This window comes from Lytechinus pictus, chromosome 3 (assembly GCF_037042905.1).
Source record: "Lytechinus pictus isolate F3 Inbred chromosome 3, Lp3.0, whole genome shotgun sequence".
NCBI classification, from domain to species: domain Eukaryota; kingdom Metazoa; phylum Echinodermata; class Echinoidea; order Temnopleuroida; family Toxopneustidae; genus Lytechinus; species Lytechinus pictus.
Window position 1 is genome coordinate 767,317 of NC_087247.1, and position 20,273 is coordinate 787,589.

The 20,273-nt window shown below is 37.6% G+C and overlaps 1 protein-coding gene across 1 annotated transcript; it reads right to left on the reverse strand.

Annotated features, from left to right (window-relative positions):
• Nucleotides 1-850: 850 nt before the first annotated feature.
• LOC129284145 (uncharacterized) lies at nucleotides 851-2,218 on the reverse strand. The gene has a single exon (XM_054919609.2). The coding sequence runs from the start codon at nucleotides 2,216-2,218 to the stop codon at nucleotides 851-853; it is 1,368 nt and encodes a 455-aa protein (XP_054775584.2).
• Nucleotides 2,219-20,273: the final 18,055 nt, after the last annotated feature.

Here is a 20,273-nt window from a genome sequence, read left to right on the forward strand (position 1 = left end):
TTAACGTCCACCCAAGTGCTGTCCTGATGGCATAGACTTCACCTGGAGCACCTGCTCTGATATCCAGTGGCATCAGAGCTTCGGGCATATCCTGTCCGATAAGTAAAGATACCTCCTTTCCTGTTGTCACTTGGAGATCAATACCAAAAAGATGTTGATATCTGGATATATCTTCTTCAGTGGCCATGTTCACTGCACTGATATTCAGGCTTGGACGTGCAAGGAACTCGGCTTCTATCTTCTTGCTTGATGTACCAGAAGACCCTTTTACACTCAGCTTCACTTCTTTGCATTCCATGGTGTGGTTATGAGCTTCTAGTGTAGATACTGATACGATCTTCTTTCGTCCCTTTGTCTGGATCTTCTCTGCTATTTCCTGTAGACAAAATGAGTTTGTGGAACCAGAATCCAGCAAAGCAAAGGTCTCAATAGTTCCTGCTACTTCACCTGGGACACTAACAGTGACCGGTACTATCGGAAGAGCGATTCTGCTAACTCCGGCCCCCATGGCGCTACAGCTGGCATGGGATGATACATCGCTGTCAGTTTGAGTAGACGCGTCACTTGCACTGAGAAGTGTAGGGCGCTGTGGAGATGTCATCCTTCTCCCAGTATGGAGAAACTTTGTATGTCTTTGATCGCATCCTCTAACAGTGCAGGTTCTGTTGATGTTGCATCTAGACGAAATATGGCCAGGTAAGAGGCAATTGAAACATAATCTGTTCTTGAAGGCAAAATCAAAGCGGTCATCAGGGGGCGTTTCATGAAAGGACTTGTCGGACGTTTTATCCGACAAGTCCCATTTTATCCGACAGTTACCATAGGAACAGTGCCTCTCAGCCAATCAAAATCATGGAAAGATGTCAGATCTGACAACTTGTCGGATGAAAATATTGATGAAACGCTCCCCTGGATTCATGTTTTTGAACTCCTGGCAGCCAAAAAGATCATGGCTTGCATTATACATGATGCAGTTCTGAGTTGATGAATTGGCCGAAGTGGTAAATACGCTCACCTGACCTCTACCTGACATGGTTCTTACTTTGTCAGTACTTCCGCTCTTTTGTCCTCCAGTAAGAAGGGCACCAAATACAGGATCATTGAGCTCATCCGCTGCATCAGTAATAAAGTCAACTGCATCTTGGATAGTAGGCTGTCTTCCAACATCTCTGATTGATTTCACATGACGTACCCAGCGGCTCTTCAGGTGAAATGGCAAACGTTCAATGATCTTTACCAATTCACTCCTACAGCTTAATTCTCGGAGCATTCCTATTGCCATCAAGGTTTCACCGCAGGTCTTAAGCTGATCAGCGAAATCGCTCAGCTGTTTTGGATCATTTTGTATGACAGGTCCTTCTGTGATCTTCTTGATCCAGGCATCACAGATCTTGAAGGCATTTCCAAATCGATCAGTCAGTAGCGTCCTTGCATGTAAGTATCCATCATCTGGATGCATCATTAGACAACAATGGATGATGTCTTTGGCAGCTCCACTACAAAGATGATATAACTTAAGTAGCTTGGTGTTATTGTCCAATGAAGAACTACCAATGACGCTGTCAAACGACCGCATGAATTCATAAAAATTCAAAGGGTTACCATCAAAGGACACAATGTTGGCAGTGGAAATGGTGATAGCTTCCAACAGCTTCTGATGTTGTTTCTGTCCTTGCTGTAAGTGATGGAAAATGTCAGAATGCATCTTACCCATCATCTTATCACTTTCACTGGTTGAAGAATTGTCACAAGTTGGTGTCAGTTTTGTCTTGGCCGGCATCGTCGAATTGTCCCTGGAAGGTTCAAGCTTACAAGATTCTTCAGTCTTGTCCTGTTCTAAAGGATCAGTCTTTCCTTTGACCTTGACATCTGACTCTGTACCTTTATAAACAGCTTCTTCTGCCTCTGCTACCTTCAATTTCATTTTAAGAAGAAGTTCAGCTTTCCTTTGTTTTAACTTGATTTCCTCAAGCTCAAGCTCTTGTTGCTCTTGCAGAGCCATAACTTCCGCTTGTAAGGCAGCTCTCCTAGCCCTAGCTCGAAGCCTCCAACTAGCTGACGTGGTACTGCTACTACCCCTCTGACTCACAGAGTCTTCGGGCCTGATGTCATCTCTGTTCATAAAGTCACTGTGCATGTTGACACTGTCCATCTTTACACAATCATCCGGCTTACTATTGACCTTAAAGGTGACTTCTTCATCTATGCTGCCTTCCATTGCAGTGACGTACTTAAAGGAGGATGATACTCAAGACACTTAAGCTGACATTGAACTGTAGATGTGGCGTGTGATACGTCGAAACCAAACAAACCCAAGAATCAGACCGAGTCTATAGTGTGTTGATGTGTGCACAATGAGACTGGTTCAATCTGCAATTTAATAACATAATAAACAATACTTGTATAAGCTGAATTGACAACATGTCATGACACATAAATAATGTCTACAGATTTCCAAACAGGCAAATAACGTTGACTTGCATTACAACTTAAATTATTCAATAACCAAGAATGACCTTGACATGTTTCAAGGTCATACCAAGTTTTAGCATACTGTAAATGTCATGTATTGATTAATGCACCCTAAATTCACCCTTTTGTAAAACAGTTTTCATAATAAAAGAAATCAACTACGACTTTAAATGCATTTCTGTTTACTTCTTTATGTTTACATGGCTATGACAATGCATACACCACGTGCCCGAAGGCGCCAAATTCAAGTTGCTTGCCTTTCATACACAACTACCGCCACGTACGCTTTCTATTACGTAATGCATGCATGTACACGTATATACGGCGTTTTCATTTGAACAAATTCACTCGGCCTACATTACTTTGACACACTAATTTCATTACTTAACTCTTTAAGAGCCATTGGCAGCTATAGTTGCCAATAGCCCTCTAGTGCCACTGGCAGCTATAGTTGCCCAACTAACTTTTTTTTGTTTAACCAATTTTACAGCCAGAAAATCAACACTATATTCTGTGTTTTTTATGTTGTTATATTGGCAAGGAATTCACAATTGATTTTGTTATATAATGAATAGTGGTTTACATAGACATTTTTTGAGTAAAATGGCATTTTTGCATCATTATTTTGAAGAGTTGATTTCGGATATTGCCGCGATCTGAATCAAAATTTCCCCTATAGACACGTGTGATATAAAGATTGTGTGTAGCAATACACGTACTTCTACGGGCAGAGCAAAGGCGAGTGTGCGAAGGCATTCAGCTCAGAATTGACCAATGACAGAGCGGTACGATGTCTCTCACCCAACGCTACTCGCCCATTCGCTATTGTTTTATGAATATTCATGAGCTATCGATCGGCTCTTCTGCAGGCCGGTATGGTAGTATTCTTGTGTCAAGGCTTTTTTCTGCCTGCAAATGTGCACGGTTTGGGGGAGATTTTTTTGGGGTAGGGGGGGGGGTGGGGGAAAGGTCTTATACTTTGTTTTTTTAGCATTCTCACAAAATTGTTCTCGTTATAAATATATGAGTAAAGAAGGCTGTCATTTCCAACTCTCATCGCACTGCAATCATCACACTCATTATTTATTTATTCATTTATTATTATTATTATTATCATTATTAGTATTACTATTATCGTAATCATTATTATCATTATTGTTATTGCTATTATTATCATTATTATTCTCCATTACCTTCTTATTATTAATGTTATTGCCATCAGAATCATCATCATCATCATTATGATTATTATAAAAAAATAATTGTTGTAATCATATCAATTGCATTCCTTCTGCAGCCAAACTCTCTCTTCATAAACTTAAGATCAGGTAAATAACGGTTCATATTCGTTTGTGTTTTTATAGCCCAAACCATAAAAAAGAATGATTTCCATTGTTATGCTTATCAATATCATATTCAAACTTCTCACAAAAATATGAATCGTTCAATATTCTCCTCGAATCAAATAGGAAGAAGCAAAACAAATACATTTGATAATTAAAACGGCCGATAATACCGCTTTATTCGTCTCAAGATGTTTTGAGGAAAAGAAAAAAAGGGATACATTAACAAAACCGATCAGACCGACCTGTTAGTTGCTGCATCATTGACGTCACTATCAAAGGGATTTTAAAACGACTTTAGAGAGTAGAAATGAAAATGATAACGATGATAACGGGTTGAATATTACATTTCTTTATACCACGCATATTATTGTACACTATGTTATCTGAACAAATAAATTTCTTTTACCACGGATAGTGCTACGAGCTGGGGAGGCCCTGGGCGGATGCAGGATTTTTCTGTAGGGGGGCAAATTATTTTCTCTTTACCTGGGTCACCCATAAGAAATCAATACCGGAACCTTTGAAAGTATTCAAATGTCAAATCAAAAGACGCGCGTGAGCCCCGATTTCTATGAACATCCTGTGCTAAATTACTCTCCTAGATAATAGGTCAGAAGGGAGCGCGGATTAGAGATTCCTCATGAAAGAGAGTCTGGGCATCTATTGTTCATGACTTGGTGGCATGACCAAAAGAATGTAGTCACGTAGAATGTTAACAGGTGGCTACTTTGGTCAGACCAGTAATACAGAACAAATACGCTTATTTTCTTTTTGAAAATTTGTATTGATTTTTTTGTTTGTAACTGATTTGCATTCCCTCTTCTTTGATTCACGAAAAATAAACTTTTTTTTCTTACTTATGTGCACTTTGCCAAGAACGCCCATATTATTTTGTGGGATTTTATACCCCAAACTTGTAAGTATTGAAACTGTCCGATCCCTCTTTATCTTTATTTCAATATATCATCTTAAGTTCTTTTATATTTTGTCTCCTTCTGACTGGCAATAACTTTGTTTGTTACACTACGAATAAAAAAAATTACAGAGTCTTATTTTGAAGACTACACGAATGAAAGGGTACGGTTGGCCACACTTTGAAGATACATGGCTCTAATATATCCCTCTGGTAAAAGCGGGGCTCCTGGCTGGAAGCCGGGAAAACATTGCTATGTGTAAAACATTGCTCTAAAAGCGACTTGATGGCGCTCTCGTAACAAGAACAGCAAATTATCCGTCTCTCCTGATTTTCACATTGTTTTGAGGTCTAAATTGCAGTTATATGCAGGATTACCAACCAAGGACAACTACATAACGTTCCTAATCTTATATTGGATAAGATGTCTTACGACCTAAGAAAATCTCAGAAGGGAAAGCCTACAAAAACCACTGGATCTGTACCAACGAAAAGGCCAAACCCGTTCTCGCACAACATGTACAAAGCTCTACCGGATCAGCTTACCCCCAGCCAGAGACCTGGGGAGCCAAGCCAGGTAAGCAGCCCTGCCAACACACCCGTGATTACACCTGTTAACGGAACTAACACCTCTACGCCTGACCGCACATTCCAAGATCAAGACTTCGAACAATCTAAATTGGATTTATTCCTAACAAAGAAATTCGAAGCTATGCTTGAAAGGGCTGTTGATCGGCTTGCTAAGAAAATTGAAGCTGTTGAGTCACTTCTAGGGGATTCCCTGGAGTTCGAGCGACAAAGGGTCAATGACCTTCATGTCAAACAAAATCATCTAGAGACCAGGATCAAGAACTTGGAAGAAGAAGTGGCAAAGAACGGAGCCGCTACTAACAAATCGGAACGATTCTCCAGGAGAAATAATATTCGTCTGGTTGGGATCGACGAGTATCAGCAACCAACATCTCTTCCCGCCGATAGCGCATCTTCATCCGATAGTTCATCAGCTTCTGAACCTCACCAGGAAGATTGTATCACGCTAGCCGAAGACAAACTACGATCTTTCTTCGGTATTACGTCGAAGGTTGAACGAGCTCATCGTGACGGTAGGAAAACCAACGGAAGACCTCGTCACATTCTTGTGAAGCTTTTGTCATATCGCGATAAAGTTGATGTAATGAAAAGAGCTCGCTCCGTTCTGAAAAACCAGAGTTTCTTCATCATCGATGACCTTACCAGCGCTGACCTCCAGGAAAAACGTAAATGGTCCAAACAGGTCCAGGCCCTTTACGCCCAAGGAACCAAATTGCGTTTTTATGCAGGAAAATGGCGACTCCGTGGAGGTGACCCTTTTAATTTTGAGTCTTCATCCGACGACACCTCTCGCATCACAACCATTGGTCACGCTGGAGTAGTGTTCTAATTTTTTTAACCCGCTGTATGAACCAAGGTTAGTTTCAATCTCCCTGTGACGGCAACGTTCCTTCTTCTTTTTTATAAATAGACATAAAGAGATTAATGTTTCACCTTCGTTTTTTCCTTTTTTTTTATCGCTATTCATTTCGATAATGAGATATCATCCTTCTCGAGTGATTAATTTTAGTCTCCGAATCATCTGAAGACCTGTGGTTTTGATTTTTCGTGGGATGTTTACAACTTGGTCACTGAGATCTCGGACTATTATCATGATTATACAATTATTATCAATAACTTCCTCGATCGTTCTTAAGACGGCATGATTGAATTTTATCTTTTCGCATGTTTCATGTGTTTTCGCATTCATGATTTTCCTCCAGGTCAATTAAGCCTCAAGTACTTTTTTTTGCAACAATGATGTCGACTCCTTAACGAGAGAAAATTTACAAAATTGATGTTCATTTTGATTTTGATTCAACTATAATTATGTCGAGAAGAAATAACTCGATGTTCGTTATAATTTTACTATGACAATATGCATCTCCTCGATCTGGATATCAATGTTATTATTCGTATAAATGGTAAAAAGGGGAAACTGCTTGTTTATCTTTCACTCTCTATAACATCTAAGTGCTGTTAGTGGATATTTCAATTAAAGAAGGCCTACCATGTACTAAATCATTCTTACCTCGCCTATATACGATCTATTTAATTGGCACCCTTTCACCCATAGGCTCTACTTTTATATTTCCCAACATTGATCCGTTTTTTATGCATCTAGATACCTTGTTCGTTTGCATGTTGTGTGTTCACCTAGCTTTAGGTTCAAGCCTGAGGCAAACCATAAATTTATAAATCGAAATCATAACTGAATCGCACCAAAAATTTCGTTCATCAAAAGTAGATTATGTTGCTTATTAATATAATTCATGTATAAATCACTTACACGGATGTTTGTGTGAGTGTGCTTTAAGTCCTAGCATGCACCAATTCTAAACAATCTAGCTACACTACTTTAGTCTTATTAAGCAGTTAAGGGTGGATGCATGCAGGATCTTACACACTCTGATTTACCGGCCATCAATCATTTGTATTCATTTAATGTAGAATCGTTATCCCACATGATGTTGGCATCTGTTTTTTGTTTGTTCTTTTTGTAATATGTGCAATCTGATCACTTATATACACTGGTTTTATTGTTTTCCTTTCTCGTACGTTCATGATTTTCTTAAAATGAGTCGATTAGAAACCACATGCGCTTTAGCACCGTGTTTACAAAAAGACATTGACATGATAGAGTCATTTACTTTATTGTATCATTACTTCTCACAACTTGAAAAGTCTCCCTACCAAATTTGAGAAATCACAATGTTGAAGCTTACAGGATATGATTGTCTCTTTTTCATGTTTATCCAATCAAAGTGTCAACGAGATCCAATATATAAAAAGTGTTTATTTTCTGATTGATATCAATTGCCATCTATTTTGAACAGAATCACGCATCTCCTTTTCATGTTGGTCATCAGTATTTGATTTATGTTCTATTGGTACAGTTTTCCCCACTTCGAACATGCTGCTTTGTAATTTCTCTTCCCCGTTGTAATATATCTGAATTGATCAGTAGCAAATAGCTATTTGCTATATACTACGTTTTATATTCCTAAAATCATACTCAATTTCAGTAAAATCAAACTCATGGCTACGCGCCTCTTGTTACTTCTATCAAGACACCTATACTGTTTTATCGCCCAAGGTGTGCTTGACGTTAAGCTTGATGTTCATCCAATTTCAAGTTTTATCAGGAACCAAATTTGCAAATTTGTTATATAAGGTTAATACGACTAATTGAAGTACATTTCATTGCTAATTTGCTTACTACTCCTTGATATATACGGATAACACATTTTGCAGATGTCTCCTTTTGTATTCATTACGCACCAGCAAACTTGACAATAGGCTACATCAGAAATTAAACTTTACTGAATTAAGCGTGCTTGGAGCGCGAAGCCTTATCATTGGCTTTCTTATGACCTCCTTTTCTCTTTTGTTTGGAAATGACTCATTAAAGGGTTAAATGCAGTGAATTGTTATTTTATTTGTCAATTCAATATGAGTGACGAAGGGAAACTCCCTGGTATATTTTGGACTTATCGAATTTACCGAGTAGAGGCTCCCTGCATCGCGCCGGTTCCTTGGGGTGCAGTTCGGGTCGCGGTGGGGAGCTGTGAGGCTTTTGCCGGGGGTTGGTGGACCGGGACAGCACCGGAATCTCCAATTCTGGGTGGCGACATGTTTGCGTCTGTTCGTGTGGTGCAAATATTCGAATTTTCTGCTGTCCCGGTCCGCCGGCTTTCGGCGGGAGCCTCGGGGCTCTCCGCTGCGACTCTGGCTGCATTTTCGGAAGAATCGGTGCGTTAATGAGTTTCGCCAGCGTCCCTGCAGTGAATTTGAGAACTACCTAGTTCTTGCATCGTTAACACAATCTTTAATCATTGCAATGTTTTGGGTCTTTTTTAATATTTTGCCTCTTGTTTTTTCCCTGAGAACCACTTACCACTGACGTATATTTACGCAATGATTTTTTGTATGTATATTCATATGAATATGATCGATCTTTCTTATTCTACAGATCACACAGGCTTAAATCCTGCTTCCTGCTTTGCTTTTTTTTTTTAAATTACTATTTAGCTTTCTCCATTTGATATGACCTCGTTTGTTATTTTTAATAGATTTCATCACGCTTCAGGAGAGACGGACACAGTATGATTTTTTTTTTCTGTCCTTGCCTTATTTTGCTTACTTACGTTCTTGTTGATATTTGTTGCGTGTTTGTTTACATTTGGCCTATTTTAAGTTATTCACTAAGGATCAGTCAAGTTTGCTTTGTTTTCATTTTTGTCCTGTTTTTCATCACCTTTATTTCCAGCCCCCCCCCCCCTCCAAACTTTGCACTGCACAAGGTCATTATATATCTTACACTAGTTTTCAATTCCCCTGCTTTATTTTAGTTCTTTCTTCTTTTACTCCCCTTTTATTGCCTTTTCACTGACACATTTTTTTTTCTTCTCCTCTTCTACACATACTCGGGAACAGGCACGTCGCACAGTGTATTGTTTCCTTTAGGTTTCGTTTAACCACCATCTCCCCTGCTAATGACGGATTTTTCTAGGTTTCCATTCAGCTCTCTAAATAACGATGACTTGTTGTCTCTCTCGGCGCAACATGACGTTACTCGCACACTAGATAATCATGATAACTCCAACTATGATGCACACATACATAATTTTATGGACAATAATACATCCGATCTTAATTACAATTTGGATGCAAATGATCACTTCGGACAGCTCACTACATCACATTATTTCTCAGAACAACATTTCAAATCATACATTACATCAGATAACACTGGCGAAAGTTTTTTTCTTCTCCATTTTAATATCAGAAGTGCCAGTAAAAACTTTGATAAACTTAGACTATTTCTAGATAAAAACCGGTTTCCGAAATCTTCATTTATTGGTTTAACCGAAACGTGGTTCTCTGATAATCCATGTTCCCTCTTCACACTCCCTGATTTTGATTTGATTGTTAACAATAGAACGCTAAGACCTGGGGGTGGTGTAGCTCTTTACATACCGCAACAATACGACCATACTCTTATAGCTAACATGACCATATCAAACGACGTTCTAGAAACCTTATTTGTTGAAGTCACAAACCCCAAAGGTAAAAACTTAGTACTTGGTGTTTTTATAGACCCCCTCAATCTAATGTTAATACTTTTTTAGTATCTCTTAATGAAATTTTATCAAATCCTGTTTTGAAAAATAAAGATTGCTTTTTTATGGGTGACTTTAATATTAACTTAGTAGATTGTAATTCAAACAGCACCTCACATGAGTTTCTTGAAATGTTTCTTTCATATTCTTTTTTACCGCTTATCACTAAACCGACAAGAGTGACAGATAACTCGGCCACTTTAATTGATAATATTTTTAGTAATATAACTCAACAAATTCCCAAAGCCGGTATTATCCTTAGTGACATTACTGATCACTTTCCAATTTTTGCTAAATTATCTACAAATAAAATTATCATGAAAGAAGCATTCAATACTCCATTTCGAAAGATAACTGATGACAACATAAACAATCTAATTAATAATTTAAATACAACAGACTGGTCAACTGTTTTTGAATCCACAGACGTTGATGACGCATATAACTTTTTCATTTCCAAATTAAACTCTTCTCTAGATACTCACGTTCCTTTTACCACCAACAGAAAATCAAATTATAAAAAGGTTCCACTCCACCCTTGGATTACTAAATCACTTTTGAGATCAATCAACCGAAAGAACAACCTTTACTATAAATACATAACTAAACAAAGTAACGAATCTCGCTTTAAATATACTTCATACAAAAACACACTCACTACTTTATTACGCATTGCAAAAAGAGAATATTATACCTCCCAACTCAATTTGTTCAAAAACGATATGAGGAACACATGGGAAATCATTAATGGAGCATTAAATAAAAACAAAAAAAAGTACTTCTATAACAAAAATAAAAGTAAACAATACAACTACCGACGACAACATCTCAATAGCACAAGAATTTAATTCATATTTTTCAAACATTGGCAACAATCTGGCAAGCAAAGTCCCTCAAACTCATAAATCTTTCAACAGTTTTCTTGACAACCCAAATCCAAACTCTATATTTTTTAATCCTACGAACACAAGAGAAATTATTAATATTGTTAATAATCTACAGACCAAGAAGAGCCCAGGTTTCGATGGTATTCCTAACTTCCTACTTAAGAAAATTATTTTAACTATCGTCGATCCTCTGGTCCACATATTTAATGTTTCTATGAGCACAGGGAAGGTACCTAACCTAATGAAAATAGCCAAAGTCATCCCCCTTTACAAAAAAGGTGATAATCAACTTGTTTCTAATTACCGTCCTATTTCATTGCTCACTTCGTTATCTAAAATTCTCGAAAAACTTATACATACTCGTACAATTACGTTCTTTAATAAATTCAATACTTTTTCGAACTCGCAATTTGGTTTCCGCGAAAATCATAGCACCTCGCATGCAATTTTGACTTTTATTAATAAAATTACTTCTTCCATAGATATAGGTTGTCATACTGTTGGTATTTTCCTGGACTTCTCCAAGGCCTTCGATACCATTGACCACGATATACTTCTTCATAAACTTTCTTTTTATGGTATCAGGGGGAAGGCCTTGGAGTGGTTCAAGAGCTACCTAACAGACAGGTCTCAATTTGTGTCAGTCAACAACGTTGTTTCTTCTACTCTTCCTATTACATGTGGAGTACCACAGGGTAGTTTACTTGGTCCTCTTCTTTTTATTACATATATTAATGACATTAAAAAAAGTTCAAATTTACTAACATTTGTATTGTTTGCTGACGATTCGAACATTTTCTTTTCTCATGATAACGTAAACCAACTTGTAAGAATTGTAAACTCAGAACTTATACATGTCACTGACTGGATTAAGGCGAATAAACTATCACTTAACTTACAAAAGACGAATTTTATGCTTTTTAGTAACAGAATAAATACAATACCTGATAACATAATTTTTGATAATACTGTTCTTGAAAATGTTTCAGAGACAAGTTTTTTGGGGGTTACTATTGATAATAAGCTATCATGGAAACCACACATCAATAATACATGCAAAAAAATTTCAAGAAACATCGGAATTATCAACAAACTCAAATATTTTCTCCCATCCCACACTTTACTTACACTGTATCATACATTAATATTACCATACATTAATTATGGCATTTTGGCATGGGGTTGTGCGATCCAAACACAATTACAAAGAATACTGTTGCTGCAGAAGAAGGCTCTTAGAATTTTTCAAACCCAATTCAGATCACACACAGATATACTATTCTTCCAAAATAATATTCTTAAAGTGAGTGATTTATATCTTTTCCAACTCGCCCAATTTATGTATAAACTAAACAAAGATGATCTCCCAACAATTTTTTCAAATATGTTTTGTAAAAACTCCTCTATACACGATTACCCAACGAGACAACGTAATTATTATCACCTACCCCCTACCCGTACTATATTAGCGAAAAACTCTTTTATCTTTTTTGGACCTGTGTATTGGAATTCCCTGCCCAACGACTTTAAAGAATCTACAAACCTTAATATTTTTAAACGCAAACTTAAAAAGATGCTCATTTGTCAGTACTCCACACCAACAAGTCAAGCTAACACATAACCTAAACTAAAACTACATAATAACTTAACCTTTAACTGCCAATAAATTTGTCAAACTTTACTTATAAAAAAAAAAAACAACACTACAACATGATACAATACATTACGACCTGTGCACCTGCCATGTTCCTCTTTTCATTTGCACTTTTTATTTGCACCTCCCTTATCTCCCTCTTTCTTTCCTTTGCCATTTTTCCCTCCCTATTATGATTTTGTAAGTACTTTTTTGTGTTACCACTGTAATTATTATTATTTGAATTACTTTCTCTTATTTTTGTTGTCGCTTATTCGTTTTATTTTTATATTTGTGGATTACTTGTTTTAAGTTTGTCTTCTGTGTCCGTCTCGATTTTTGTATAGAGTTGTATATATAGTTTGTTTATAATCAGTATTGAAACTAAGTTTAGGGGCTTGCTTTCTCTACAAGCTTTTGCTTTTCTTGGCAAGTCCCTCCGTTCATTTCTTGTTTCTTTTTATTGATAATATTACTGCAACAAATTGTAGTTTTGTTTAATTTATATTCAACATTTGTTACGAAATTTCATTGATTTGTCTGTATTATTGATTATATTGAATATGTATTGTTACTTTGATTATATTTTGAAAAAATTGTTGAACGGAAATAAAATCTAAATCTAAATCTAAATCATATATTATTGTGTGTGTTTGCGTGGGGATCGCAGCTGTGCTGTGATTGGTCACTTGATCGGCAACAATGCCCTTTTTTGGAACAGGTCGCTTTATCGTACTTCAGAGGAAATAAATTGAATAGCAAAATAGTATTTTATTCAAAAGAGCATTATTTTTCGTTATTTATTTTTGTTCAATTTCATTAAAAGATACGTCATTTGAAAGGGTAAACATTGAACTTTCATTTTATCTTCTTAATTTCTTGGCATCTCTACAATTCCTCAGGTTATTTACTTTTTGAAATGTTCATGAAATCATAATTTTCTAGGTTTTACTTATTGAAAAAAAAACGATGTAAAATATTACATCTTTTCTCCATTTTTCCAAACGCAAATATGAAAGATAATAACACGACCATAAAGCCCATGAACCATGCATCATTTCATGTGTATAAGGTTTTATTATACAACGTACGGGTAAAGACTTATGACCGTTTTAAAATCAGTCGCTGCTCACATTTCGGTCAATTTAGGGTTCCATCGAATATCCCTGGCAGTAGAGGGGTATTGGGCCTGGCAGGGTAAGAGTTAAGAACAATATTTCAGCACGCCACTCGGCTTATCTGATAATATAACTAAAGAACTTCGAAATAAACAAATTAATACTTACGTCATTGGGCTCGTATCACGAAATTAGATAAATTCAACAACTATACGGACAAGCGACACGCTTTCCATGACTGTACAAAAACAATACGCCCTCAATCGGTAAATTCAAATCTAAATACAAATCGATTTACAAGATGAAACAAAAACAGTATCAATAATAAATGGAAAAATTAAAAACCTTCATCCTGTACACGACACCTAGATATACATATATGTGTACAATATATAAATACACATAATTATATGTTTTCGTATATGTTTTTGACAATAATGGCAATTATTTGATTATGATAAAAAAAGAAGTAACACTGAAAACTATTGACTTTTGCATGAAATTGGTTTGAAGACCTTAACTATACCAAAATAGACATTAATAAAAACAAATACATTGCACTCTTTGGGGGCGGTGTGACAATTAACATGAAAATGAAAGCAACTACATCTCACTTAAAAAAAAATTTGATTTAATATTCTTTTACTTACAAACTTTGTAGACACCAATAAAAAAGTGTATAACGATAAATAAAAAAAATATTACAATAACCGTGTTAATTCTAACAAAATAGCCACATTTATAGCCTATAATGGATAGTTCCTGTACTAGTATGTGGCACTGTGTTTCTTTGACATATAACATTAAGACAGGCTCTCTCAGGAAATAGATTAGATGCTAGATAAGAAGTGAAGTATACACCATCGGGCAAACAATGATGGTCATCTATAAATGAAGTTTCGTACATACTCTGTGATTGGCTTTAGATCTACATGTACGTAGCTCCTGTTCTCAAGTGTACTATCAAGAAGCTTCAAGGCCTGATGAATAGTCCCACTTGAGCCACGTGAAGTACGAGATGTGCTGGGGTACACCACTGCTCCTGGAGCATTGGCAACCATGCAGATACCTTCCTTTGGAAGTTGTGCCATGATAAACACTGCAAGGCTTCTTGCTGCTAGACGAAACCTTGGAAAGAAATATACATATTTCATGCAAATTGCCTTTATTAATACAGAAAAATAATACATGTGACAATTTTAAAACCGTAACTGAAATCTAAATTATTACAAATAAGGCATAATAATCGACACAATCCTTATTAAACTGGAAGAGTGGTTTCGATTCGACCCCTCCCCCTTCACAAATTTTGTGACTGCCACCGCACAAAATTATTTGAACCCGCCGCTCACTGACGAGTCTTGCGCACCAAATATGCAGAGCTCGGTTCCAAGTAGCATTTTGTAAGTGGAAGTCAGACCCAAAATTGACATGACATGAAAGTCAAGGAAATAACATGGCCGGTTTGGAAATATAAAAATAGATCAAATAATAAATACAGAAAATTCTGATAAAATGAATTGGTGATCTGTCTTGCCTGAAAAACCACCTAATAATGGATTTACTAAAATGAATATAAAATCAAGAAATTAATAAAAATAATAAGACAACATACATGTAGTCCATTGAAGCCTGTGGTTGAGATTTATATGGTAGCCATTTTTTAAAATAAAAATATAACATGGAGTTGTACGTTAATTAGTCTCCTTACCACAATAATGGGCTTAGAAAAAAGGTTACCAGAATGCAAAATAATGATAAAAAATTCACTAAATTACACACACAAAATCGTAAAATTCTGTGTTGCAATTTTAGTTGATAAAGATACATGTAAACCTCAGTTTTACATGTAGCTGCATAATAAGCATGTATTGTATGTTAACAAGAAATAGTAATTAGTTTTTATTTTGGTACATTATATAAGGTTATACTTCCCCTACAGTGGCCGTACGGTGAGTCAAGAACAGCCATTTTAACATTTTATGTACCAGCTACATATAGGTGGATTGAATAACAAGTGGAATGCCTCTGGCAGTCTCACCTGCATCACGCGATTCAATATAGCAGCAGTGCTGACTTTGAAAACTACAATATAATAATTATTCACTAAAAACATCATTCATATAATGATACAATACTACGTTCATTGATATTCATCCTTGATCATGTGACCTAAAATTTGTCAGTGATACTTGATAACTCCTATATCCACATTTTATACACTATATCTATAAACTTTGAAAGTTATGACAGCAATCTAATAATTACCTCTAAAATGGCCAAAGTTCAAAGACCTTAAATGACCTTGACTTTGGTCATGTGACCTGAAACTCGCATGAGATGTTCAGTGATACTTGACGACTCTTATGTCCACGTCTTATGAACTAGACCAATACACTTACAGAGATATAATGGTAATTCAAGAAATACCCCCAACATGGCCAATGTCCATGGACCTTTGACCTTGGTCATGTGACCTGAAATGCGCACAGGATGTTAAGTGATACCTGATTACTCTTATGTCCAAGTTTTATGAACTAGACCAATATACTTTCAAAGTTATGATGGTAATTCACAGATACCCCCAATTTGGCCAAAGTTCATTGACCCTAAATGACCTTTGACCTTGATCATGTGACGTGAAACTCATGCAGGATGTTCAGTAATACTTGATTAACCTTATGTTCAAGTTTCATGAATTAGGTCTATATATTTTCTAAGTTGTGATGACATTTCAAAACTTTAACCTTAGGTTAAGATTTTGATGTTGATTCCCCCAACATGGTCTAAATTCATTGACCCTAAATGACCTTTGACCTTAGTCATGTGACATGAAACTCAGGCAGGATGTTTAGTAATACTTGATTAACCTTATGGCCAAGTTTCATGAACTAAGTCTATATACTTTCTAAGTTATGCTGTCATTTCAAAAACGTATCCTTCGGTTAAGATTTGGTGTTTACGCCGCCGCCGCCGCCGTCGGAAAAGCGGCGCCTATAGTCTCATTCTGCAATGCAGGTGAGACAAAAATGAATAAAACCTCTTTATTTGACTGGCAGTATGGCCGCCGTTGGGAAAATGTGACTGAGGTATAACTCCCTAGCCAAGCAGAGAGAGAAGTTTTTGATTTTTCTGTTTGCTACACAAAACCCAACTATAGAACAAAGTAGGGAGGTAGTAACGCTTGGGAGTAAAAAGCCGGCTCTGATCTGTGCCCGAGAGTCGAGCTGGTGGCTGTTATTTCTCAGAAATGCAGGAAGGCCCAAATCATGTGAGTTAAAGCCTGGTAGTTGGATGGGGGCCATAAGCAGGTCCAGGTACCACAGGTTGAAACCTTGGGAGATGAAAGTCCAATACCTTCCAACAGAACTAGCCAAAACTTCAGGTAAGGGCCCATAAAATAGAGTGCAAGTCGTAAGTTAAGCCCCAAAAATTTGGGAGGCTCGGCTTGTGATGAACAGGAGTACCAGGCAGGATATGAGGCAGCTTTAGCCCAAACCCTAGCCCCGAAAAAGATGCCCAGGCTTGGCCCAACATCTCAGTCTGTAATTTTAGGGAGGCAAGAGGTGTGATGGCTCCCTCAGAGAGCTGAGAAACAACCTCAGCATATCCCTGGCTACTCTCAGTGGAGGAACAGTGGATGAATTGGCACTGCTCATGTGCTAGAGAATGCTGAACTCAGTGGATGCGACGGCATGGGTTAGAGTATGGCCAGAACGGAGAGCACCCAATAGGGCGCCGTGATCTGTGGCAGCGGTAGTGAACAAGGACGATGGCAATATCAGCCAGGTATGATTTGCTACCTCGGGGGGGGGGGGGGTGTCGATGCTCTGCCTAGTGAAGGCTGCCTCCGAGGAGTCGTGGTTCTCTGCCTAGCGTGGGTTTACTCCTCGGAGTTGTGGTTCTCTACCTAGCGAGGGTTTCCACGGGGTAGTTGTGGTTCTCTGCCTACCGAGGGTTTCCTCAGAGGAGTTGCGGTTCTCTGCCTAGCGAGGGTTTCCTCAGATGAGTTGTGGTTTTCTGCCTAGTGATTAGTGAAGGTTTCCACTGGGTAGTTGTGGTTCTCTGCCTAGTGAAGGCTGCTTCGGGGGAGTAGTGGTACTCTGCCTAGCGAAGGCTTGTGGTGGTCTGCCTAGTGAAGGCTTCCTCGGGGGAGTTGTGGTGTTCTGCCTAGTGAAGACTTCCTCGATGAAGAAGTGGTGCTCTGCCTAGTGAAGGCTTCCTCGGGAGAGTTGTGGTGGTCTGCATAGTGAAGGCTTTCTCGGGGAGTTGTGGTGATCTGTCTAGTGAAGGCTTGTGGTGCTCGGCCTAGTGAAGGCTTCCTCGGGGGAGCTGTGGTGTTCTGGCTAGATGCAAGGGTACAAAATTATGCTCCACTCCCAAACCAGGTACCTAGTCATCACAAATTTGGTTTTAAAAATTTCACAAGACTTGAAAACTAATAGTTGCAAGTGTCCACCTAATACTTTTTTTTTTAAATTGGTCATTATCTATATATAGATTTTTTTGTCTTCTTTTATTTAGGCGAGACGTCAATATCCGGGAGGGGTGTGCAAACGCGTGTGCACGCTCTCATTACTTTTCACGCACGGGCTTGCACGCCATGAAATTAATGAGGTTGAATTTGCATATCAATATAGCACTCCTCTGACCATCGCGGAGTGACATAACGAGCCCGTGCAGCCGCGTTTTGGCACCTCTATTGTTCGCGGGCATTGGGCTGGCAAGCCAAGAGGAATTTATTGGCGCGTGTAGAGGAGTTCCTTACCTCTATCGTTTGCCGTGAGAACTTGAGGGTGCAACTACTAGTATAATGAATGACGAAGTGTGCCGTAAGGCTGGGTTCACATAGAAGTATACGGTATTCTCTATTCGCTATTCGCTATACGCTATACGGGCATGGCGGGTCACATAATAGTAGCACGCGTGTCCTACTTTTTTTTTGGCCACAGAAAAACTCTGGCGAAATAAAATACAGAGTTTCTAATTGAGTCCAAAATAATTCCCTGATTTTTGCTATTAAAAAAATCTGGCAAAAGTTTTATGCAACGGGGCCCAGGACTTATAAGTATGACAAAACAATTTTTTTTCCTAGCTGAAGTTAATTTCTGAAAAAAAAAATCATATTTTTTCTACATAACTTACTAAGATTCGAAAATAAGCTTGTTTTAGACTAACTTCAAGCAGAGAAGTCACCTCTGCAAATTATTCAACTTCTATTTAATACAACTTTTAATGATTTTTTTTAATGGGGTTGGTTCAGCCAGTCCGTCGAGATGGGCTTACTTGAGCCATATGATTTTACACACTAAAAACTAAAATTTCATTTATGGGGGAGGGGGGGGGAGGAATGATATTGGAAATACTGTAGTTATGTTTCCAAATTTATATTTTAAGATTTCAAACCTGTATCAGCCTAATTTATTTTATCAATCATTCATATTTTTGCTTTGATGACGTTATTTTTAGGGGGAGCTTGATTCTACTCCCCCATCCCAGCTCTGTGAAATCATAGCAAAAGTGAAATAATAAATAAATCATTTTATAAACAATATTTTATTGAATGAAATCTATTTCCACATTATTATCGACTTATTATAAGAATAATTAAGTAATTAATTAAACATGACTCAGTGATACACAACAACATAGCTCAAGTAGCATTCGCTGCGGACCTTTTTGACCTTGTATCTTCAGTCATTTCAAGGTCAAAAAAGACAGAACGTAAAATGCAGAGCCCACATAAATCATAAAGCATGTGCATGAGATAAACTCTGAAGTGCTGGATAACTTAAATATGACGGCATGTGCTAAGAAATTCCAATAAAATGAGTACCAAGAAATCATTTCATTTGAACTTACCTCATTTAACCAACGCACACAGTGAATAGTATAGGGAAATTCATAACACCACCTGCCACGTCTGTATACGCTGCACGAAAATCGAACAAGTACGATTCCCACTATACTATACTATACGCAGCTATACGGCATTTTCGTATAGTGTCCTCTCATGTGACCCGGTATTAGGAAATCCTATTGTTCGATTCAAGCTATTCGCGTGCCCTCGAAAACGTGCACCGTATACCCGAATAGTATACTTCTATGTGAACCCAGCCTAATGAATTGGTTGGAAGGCGTGACAAATATTCAAAGGGACAAGAACCTGGACGCAAAAATTTTGCTCTGGCAAATCGCTAATTCATGCTTAGTACCTGATGATGAGAGCTTCCAAAATATGTATATAATTCCCGTCAATTCCTGACAAAGATGGAAAGGGAAATAGTTTTTGTTTCGGGTACTACCTTGTATCTTCAGTCATTTCAAGGTAAAAAAAGACAGAACGTAAAATGCAGAGCCCACATAAATCATAAAGCATGTGCATGATATAAACTCTGAAGTGCTGGATAACTTAAATATGACGGCATGTGCTAAGAAATTCCAATAAAATGAGTACCAAGAAATCATTTCATTTGAACTTACCTCATTTAACCAACGCACACAGTGAATATTATAGGGGAATTCAGAACACCACCTGCCACGTCTGTATACGCTGCACGAAAATCGAACAAGTACGATTCCCACTATACTATACTATACGCAGCTATACGGCATTTTCGTATAGTGTCCTCTCATGTGACCCGGTATTAGGAAATCCTATTGTTCGATTCAAGCTATTCGCGTGCCCTCGAAAACGTGCACCGTATACCCG

What these genes read in the sequence shown, in the direction of transcription:
- LOC129284145 (XM_054919609.2), bottom strand. Translation starts at nt 2,218, where the DNA reads ATGGAAGGCAGCATAGATGAAGAAGTCACCTTTAAGGTCAATAGTAAG.